Source organism: Triticum aestivum, chromosome 3D (assembly GCF_018294505.1).
Source record: "Triticum aestivum cultivar Chinese Spring chromosome 3D, IWGSC CS RefSeq v2.1, whole genome shotgun sequence".
NCBI lineage: Eukaryota > Viridiplantae > Streptophyta > Magnoliopsida > Poales > Poaceae > Triticum > Triticum aestivum.
This window is the reverse complement of record NC_057802.1, coordinates 386,377,284-386,385,715: the sequence shown is the minus strand read 5'-3', so window position 1 is coordinate 386,385,715 and position 8,432 is coordinate 386,377,284. Positions and strand designations below refer to the sequence as shown.

Here is an 8,432-nt window from a genome sequence, read left to right as displayed (position 1 = left end):
CTGAACAACAGCTTCCCTGAGCCTGAGTTTGACCTCCTCTTCATACATGTCCCAAACCTTAGCTAGACTGGTCCTCAATTGTGGAGGCCACTCTGGGTCAACCCAATGCACATAGGGGCATTTAGGCCCATCCTAAAATTGAATAGGAAACAATTTAGAGTGAAATGCATAATTCAGTTAACTGCACAAAATTCAGTAACACTGAATCAAAATTGAGTTGACTGCACAAAACTCAATAACACTGAATCAAGATTCAGTTAACTAACACCAGATTCAGGTTACTATTTTCACAGTGCCCTTTGAGAATTCCTGAGCTACTTAAACACTACATATTTGGACAACACCTAAATTATTTAAAAATAAGATAATCTTCTTCTTACAGCACTATGGCATAGAATGGCACACTGAGCAAGTTCAATCACATATGTACTTAAATGGATAAAGCATGTACAACTATGAACATCTACTAAAGCAGTACCATCTACATCTACAACTAAGAACATCTACTAACCTTTTGTGCACAACCCAAGAATCTTCTTCCACCGTCAACAGACTCAAAGGCAACCAACTTCTCACACACTGCTTGGTGCTCACATCTAACAGGTAGATCTGCAGCAAGGCCTTTCCAATCGGAGCTCTCAATGGTGCGAGGACCCTAAAACCAAATCTGGTCAGAAATCCCCAATTGTTGCCTAACCCTATATGCCAGATGCTGGTGGAGAGGATCTCACCGGACTGGTGACGGAGTCGCCACCCGACAAGGAGCTGGATCCGTCATCACTCCATGAAACCATGTCGACTTGCTAGACGGCGGCGAGGAGGTGCAGAGAGCAAGAACAGAGAGGGGGAGGGGGCGAGACGACAAGTGCTATTTGTCTGGGATGGGGGGCATGTGACCGTGCTCTCCTAAACAAATTCAGGTGTTTTCGTGACTGCAAGTTGATTCTAATGAAAGGCAGGGGCTCTTTGCAAAAACGCGCGCTGACCGGCTCGGGGCCAAGAGTCCACTTGTCGCTCTGTGATTGGTCCAGGACCAAAGTTGCACATTGGGTGCAAGTTGTAGGACTGGGAGGGTCATTTTGCAAGTTGTAAGACCAAACCATCATATATTGTCTTTTCGCAGAAGAAAAAAAATATCTGCATGAGAAAGAATGAACAAACAATGCGATATGCCACAAGCCCTTATATTTACAATGGGAGACTAACCAATGAAAACGCACCGCGACGCTGACAGCACGGCACGACGGCAGACAGCGCGGCACGTTCACTTCCAAAACCTTTTCCACCTCGCCTGGCCCTTGTCCTTGTCATCCGCACCGGCCTCCTCCCACGCCTTACCGTGCGCCGGCAGGTGTTCTCCCGGCGACGGCGCGCGCCCCTCCGGTGGCGCCGCATCCCCAGACTTGTTGCCCTTCTTGCCCCGCGCGAACGACCGGAACGCGAGCAGCCTCAACCTGGCGGCGGCCACGCCAGCCCGCTTGCCGCTCGTGCTCGCCGCCACGCGGTCGTCATCCGAGCCGTGGGCCGGCGGTGGCGGCGGCGTGGTGCAGCCGTCGTCGTGCTTGAACGCGTCTACGTCCTGCGCCGCCTGTGCTGCCGCCTCGTCAGCACGTGCGTGCAACGCGTTTCCTGGCGGCGGCGCCATACGCTCCGGCGTCTCTGGCTGCTTAGGCCTCTCGTCCCGTGTCCGGTCAGTTTCCTCGGCCTCTTGCCATGTTCTGGTCTCTCGTTCCGGCGTCCCTTCCGGAGGCCCGGTTGCGTCGCAATCGTCGTCGGAGTCGATTACTGTCACGCTGGCCGTGCCAGCTGTCGCGGATGACGGCGGTGCAGGAACCGTAATGGCGGCGGCAGGCTGTTGCAGCTGTGATAACGTCAACGTGGGTGCTCCTTGGACATCGCCGGAGGCTTCTTGCATGCAAAACGCAGAGGTGTCAAACAGGAGAAACCATCGAGAAGTTACAGACCCGCTGACGGGAACGCGTCAGAACCCATTGAAATGTTGACGGTCGACGCGAACTCATTGCAAGAACAAGAAGCAATCCTCCCGTGACATCGCCATCACAGGTCAGAGATGCATGAACGGAACGTACGCCGATCGTTGCTTCTTGGGAACTAGTACTCCCTATATGCAAACCGACTGACACGAAGAGCATTTCACCCGCACCATCTCTCAGAACGACCGAAGAATGGGTAGGAACTTGCTTCAAGAAAGAGAAAACTAGCTAGCTAGGGCAGATTGACGTCCACCACAGGTAACTCGAACACGACACATGTTTTGATGAAAATACCACAGTAGCGTGTGTTTATTACTCACTCTACATCAGCAGCATTCAGGCCAAACACATCGGAGCAAAACCGGGTGAAACAAGGGCTCAGACCGCGACTACAGTTACTACTGTGCACAACAAGAACCATTGAAAATAGCCCGAAGTTTAAACAAAACTCGTACCACTATTGTCTATTTCTCACCGTTTGACAGTACCGACGCAGAGTGTTTCTTCGTATGCTCGCTGCTGCTCGCAGGCACAGGTAGCCTATTGGCCAACCTTTCGGCCTCTCGTGCCTCCATGATATCCTCCTTGCTCAGGAAGCTTGGCTGGTTTGTTGAAGACAGCAGCCTTGCCCACATCCTGTCCGTGATCTTGACCTTGTTCCGTGTTGATGTTACTCTCTGTTGTCCAAATGAAATTTCAAGTTATTCTAATTGATCAGGTAATATTCAGTATGCATCAGAGGTCAAGAATGTTGAGAACTCCCCAAACTTTCCATTCGTCTCCATATCCCACACACCGAGTCCCCGACTATCTTAGAGAGACCAAAGATAAAGAACAATTTCGAGTTGAACTTCAATCCAAGGTCTGCCAACTTAATACAGCAGCGTGGAAGGAAAGTTGCAAATAAAGTGCACGACATTTGCGTTTTGACTGGTATTTTCTGAGTTGCAGATTTCAGCTAAATGGAAGGCACTGCGACCAAGTTATACTATTGTGTTTTGGACCATGCTACCACCTATGACGATTGCAGGGTTCAGGGTCACTGCCCCAGGGCAGCTCTCGCTCAATTTTTTTCGCTCTTCTATCAATGGAATGATACGCAAGCGGAAAAAAAAATCACCATTTGCCGCATCATTTCACAATTTGTGAATGCCAGAATTAAACCTTGACAGAAACTATGACTCGCCATATGAAATATTGATGGCCCTGAAGCAAATACCCCCATTTCCCATGATGAAGCGAGAGTCCCATACTACACCATAGTCAAAAGTAACTAAATAGGGGCATATGGAAGTTATACTTACATGAAATGGTATGTATGCATGCCTGCCGTTGACCATTCCCACTGTGAAGCTATATCCTGCCATTGCACCATGAATGGCACTGTGTGCCAGCAGTGTGCAGTAGACATTGTCCGAAGCATTGCTTGGAATGGCTCGGATCATGTAGGTTGGATCTGTCAGTAATAATAACCGACTGCTGATGTCACACTCAACAAAATGATATACCACTGTACAATCTGATGTAGAGACGCAAACAAAAGATTTTTACCTATGTATTTAATGGTCATCTCCATCTTTTTGCTCTTGCAATGATCCTACAAGGAAATGACAAAGTATACGTTAGAGAATTCTTAAGTGAGGTCCAAGAAAAACGCCTGTTTTGATATCAGCACACTAATAATCCGTATGAGGTAAGACTGAAAGCAACAATGACAAATGTGAAGGTTCACTGTGATATTAGCTTTGCTATCAGCATCCTAGTAATTCTAGTGTACATGTTCCAAAGGCGACCTCAAAGTGACACATCCTAGCAGTTCTAGTGTCAACAGAAAATTTATATGCACAAAATACATGCAAAGTAGTATCAATATATCATGTAAACTCGTTTTACAAAAGAAATTATATTCACCTTAATCTTGTGAGTCAACCAGAGACCAACATCAAGAAGCAGCTTATTTCCAGATGCATCTAGCTGATCAGCTACAGGTATACTTTTGGCAATAAGGTCCTGTCCTGCTCCCTCAGCCACTACAATGACCATGTGGTTGTTCTCCTTCAGCCTCCTTTCTATATACTCAAAGAGTCCACCCTCCCCCTCCAAATAAAACGGAGATTCAGGAATTAAGCAGCAGTCCTACAGAAGACAGAAAAAAAATCCAGGTTATCCAGCTAATAATAACATAAATTATGGAGAAGAAGAATGACACATCTGAACATTGGTGATGCGTCTGGTCTAACACAGTCAAAGTTAAAAAAAAACAATGAAAAATATAAGGCTTAAAAAACTACCGAGTGCTGTTTGGAATAGCTCAGATATGCATAGAAGGCACTAACTTACCACATCTCTGCTTGCCAGCGTAGCATACATTGCAATAAACCCTGCATTAGCAAGGAATCATCACATTGAGGACTAAGAACTGCATAATGCAATAGCAAAAAATAAAAAAAATAAAGAAAAATCCATTGTGCCGCACAAGGGATAAGTACTTAATGAACATTCCACTACACATTTTTTAGTTAATCGGAGCAGATCAGCAAAAGATAAGGTAACTCCTTTTTGGCCTGCTTTTCTACCATTGGAGGAAGAAACAGCAAGGGGGGAGGTGGCAAATGATTCAAGAACTCAGCAGTCAGCAGCAGCAAGGACCCATATTAGGATGGGCTAGGAACTAAGAGAACTAACCACTATAGCGACCCATCAGTTTCACCAAGCCTATTCCATTCTCAGCACTTGAAGCTTCCACATGAGCGGCATCAATGGCACGTTGGGCCTCTTCTACAGCAGTGTCAAAACCAAAGGACTTGTCTATAACCTAAGAATCAATATATTACAATAATCAGTATCAATTCACATCCCCTGCATACTGATCTCCCAAATCAACCGATATTCAGTAAAAGCATCTTTGTTGTAGAAAAGCAAGTAATCATATATTACCGCTATATCATTATCAATAGTCTTGGGGATACCAGCAACGGCGACTTTAAGACCACGTCTCCGGATTTCCTATCAGCAATTCCAAAAGTTAGAAACTGAGTCAAGAAATGTGAACATCTCAGTCGATACTCCAATTATATTTTCACTAAAAAATATTCTAAATAAAAATGTATTAATGACTTCTTAAATATGAGCCTTTCAAACGATATCTACATAAATGTGGTGGATACACTGCTGATAGTGATTACCTTGAATATCTCATATGCTCCCTTCTGAGTTCCATCTCCTCCAATAATGTAAACCTAGATAAGGTACACATGCAGAATTTGCTCAATTTCTGAAATAAGGAAGATCGTACAAACAACGCTAACAACAGACACATACCTGATTAATTCCACGATCTTGAATGTTGTCGACAATCTTATGGGTATCATGACCACCACGTGAACTTCCAAGAACTGTACCACCCCTTTTGTGGATATCATTGACACTTTTTGGTGTCATGGGAAGATAATTGCTCGAATAGAAGCCTTTGTATCCATTCTACAAAATTGCTTACGACATAAGTAATAGAAAATGAACCATGCTTTTGAAGTTAAAGAACCATCAATAGATATAGATTTAATAGCTACAGTTTAGAAATTGCTTTCACCACTGCACTACAATGCTTACTCACTGTCATGGCAAAAACACTAGGTGGCACAAAGTTCCCATGTAATCGAACAAATTCTAGACTCATGACACAATGAAGTTCGTGTACTTCAGAACATGCAGTTATTATAAGTGTAATACAGTGGAAATAATTGCTAACTAAATCTGAAGTAAAATGACAGGGGTTTTGCTCCTTCCGCACTGGCATGAAATGCAAATGCAAATGTCTATTAATTCCTGGGAAATGTTTAACAGGCTAAGGATCAAGGAACAGGTGGTCTTCTTTTCCAAACAAAGATACGACATGGACCAGTCATCTGGGATAGCAACAGCACAAACCTGTATTCCGAAGACATCGTTGACATTGTACATGTGGGATAAGCCACACACCAACTCTCTAATGACAGTATTGAGCCCAGGGCAAAGGCCACCACACGTCACAATGCATGCTTTCACATCTTCTGGCTCGAAGTAGACCTGATAAGGCTCAAAATTTATACCAGATATATGTAGACAATGCATTGCCCTTAAATGATACAGGCACATATTTAAGGCATCATACCCTCTGGCGTGGCCCGGCACGACGGAAGTGAACACCACGTGGACTGTTCTTCTGAACAACCACCTGTTGTGGCACAAATAACATGTCATTTCACCAATTACCACCTTAACATATTATTATCGTATGAAAAATCTGCTTTGACTTTTTTTTACCTTTTCAGGTACAGTATCATCTGCATTGACAAAATATTGCCTGGTAAATATGTGAAGAGAGCGTTTATTTAGCTCATCAGATATGTAATAAGCACAAGCGATTTTGCGCAGGTGACAACAACGGAAACTGATGGTAAATCCTTACTTGACAGTTGAATAGGCAGGGTGATCTTGCAATGGGTTAGGAAAAGTCTGTCAGGAAGGATAAAAAAGGAAACCGTCAGCTTAATTCTCATAATGTCACCTTGAAATCGATTTACTTCATTTTAACATGTCATTGAAGCCAAAAAAAAGGAAAAATAAATTGCTATGTATCCAGCATTACATGAATGCATATGCAGCTGGTCTATAGGAGCAGGGGAAAGGGTAATCGAATATTTATAAAGTGAAGCCACACACCATTCAGCCCGGATCCGCCTATCCAAACTCGGATCCAGGCATCCACAAGTATGAAACAACAAATCTAACAAGCGTCGCCTATGAACAAAGACGCCAGTTCACCGTAGGAATCTCAAGCAAAACAGCGTCGATTTAGGTAGGAATCTACAATCTCCAAGTGTTCTACTACTATGTTATCGGATCATATCAGCACTATGTAAGTGTCCAAAAATGGATCTCACGCACAACCAATCAACAAACTGCCACCCAAAAACTTGGAAAATGTAAGGGGGCGCCTAAATTATCAAATGCTGCGTAACTGGTGACGGCGAAGCTCGCAACAAATGGCAGAACCAAATCAAAGCATAAGAGATATACGCGCATCCAGAAGCAAAATCACGTCCTCTCCCTGACAAGCAACAGCGCAGTTCTAGAAAAACTCCACCGCGGTGGTGGGGCCACCGAATCCGGCAGCGGAGCAAAGCGGGAGCAGGGGAGGGGAGGGGGAGCGGGTGGCGGCGCTCACGGGGAGTTCGGGGAGGTAATCCGTGAGGTGCTGGACGTCGTCGAGGACGTAGCCGTAGTCGCCCTCGTCGAGCTTGGCGAAGGCGGCGTCGTCGTCGCGGAGGGTCGTGGCGGAGGCGTTGCGGAGGGCGCGGAGGTTGGGGTAGGAGTCACGGGAGATCCGCACGCACGTGGCCGAGAAGGGGAGCGCCTTCTGGGCCGGCTGCAAGTGCCGGTACCGCGGCGGCTCCGGCGAGTCGTGGTCCGCCTCCACCGCCACGCCAAGCCCCTCCTCCACCTCCTCCTCCTCCTCCTCCTCCTTGGGGAGAATGATGTGGGACGCCATCGGAGAGCTCCCGGCGCTGGAAAGCTGGCGGAGTCGGTGGGTGGTCTGGTCTCGGTCGCGCGTTAAGAAAACCGTTTCCTCTCGCCGGAAAGGTAAGCCGACGGGCGAGCTGGTCAGATGGAGGTTTAAATATTCGGCAAGCGGCGAAGCGTGGAGAAGGGGAAAGAGGGAGAAGGAGGAGAAGGCTCGGGACTTTTCGGTGTGATGTTTTTCTGCTGTGAATTCGTGGTGATGAAATGGGGATGGAAATGGTTTATGCGACAATTATTTAAGGTGAGTGAATGGAATCGTGTCTTGTTTCTCAGGCAGACGGCACAGTGGGAATAAATGTAGCCGGGATAATAATGCCTGGCATCTACTCCTACTTATTAAAGTTTCTTTTTCATTGCTTTTGGAATAAATGGGAAGAAATGTGACACAATCATCTCTTTGCAGAGCATCTCCAAAGGCAAATGCCTAATTTTAGAGCCTCCATGTGTTCACACGATCGAGCCCCATTTATTTGTCCCTACAATGACGACCTCATTTTACCCCTCTTCATTTGTCTGCCCCCATTTCCCCTCTCCCCATTTGTCTGTCTTATTTTAAAAAATTAAAGAAAAGTTTTTTTCTCAACTTTTAATGGAGTTTAGATTTGGTTTCTCAACATCGAAACCAGACGACTTGCACTATCAAGTAATGGAACCGGACAAGATACGTTCTTGGTCACGGTTTTGAGCGATCTTAGTGTTATCTCGCCCCATTTTTTACCATGCCAATCAAATTCACGTACTTTTTCCAGGTTCGCGTAATGTTTTGAAAAGTACGTGGAATTGAAACAAGTACATGAATTTCAAAAACAGTTTATAGATTTGAAAAAAAGTACTCGGATTTGATAAACTTGCATGAACTTGAAAAAAAATGCATGG

At 45.5% G+C, this 8,432-nt stretch overlaps 1 protein-coding gene across 1 annotated transcript; it reads right to left on the bottom strand.

Moving 5' to 3' along the window:
• Positions 1–1,099: 1,099 nt before the first annotated feature.
• LOC123079080 (ATP-dependent 6-phosphofructokinase 6) lies at positions 1,100–7,735 on the bottom strand. Its single transcript, XM_044501754.1, has 15 exons — positions 7,201–7,735; positions 6,442–6,488; positions 6,297–6,336; positions 6,145–6,207; positions 5,922–6,059; positions 5,316–5,474; positions 5,180–5,233; positions 4,932–5,000; positions 4,680–4,809; positions 4,335–4,375; positions 3,906–4,130; positions 3,546–3,591; positions 3,299–3,450; positions 2,470–2,671; positions 1,100–1,905 (listed from the first exon to the last, which is right to left on the bottom strand). The coding sequence occupies exons 1-15, from the start codon at positions 7,522–7,524 to the stop codon at positions 1,265–1,267; spliced, it is 2,331 nt and encodes a 776-aa protein (XP_044357689.1). The 5' UTR covers positions 7,525–7,735; the 3' UTR covers positions 1,100–1,264.
• Between the last annotated feature and the right edge of the window lie 697 nt (positions 7,736–8,432).

Coding starts and splice junctions, on each gene's coding strand:
- LOC123079080 (XM_044501754.1), bottom strand. CDS start 7,524: ATGGCGTCCCACATCATTCTCCCCAAGGAGGAGGAGGAGGAGGAGGAG. Junction 4,376..4,679: donor ACTGATGGGTCGCTATAGTG/GTTAGTTCTCTT, acceptor TTGCTAATGCAG/GGTTTATTGCAATGTATGCT. Junction 4,131..4,334: donor CGCTGGCAAGCAGAGATGTG/GTAAGTTAGTGC, acceptor TGTCTTCTGTAG/GACTGCTGCTTAATTCCTGA.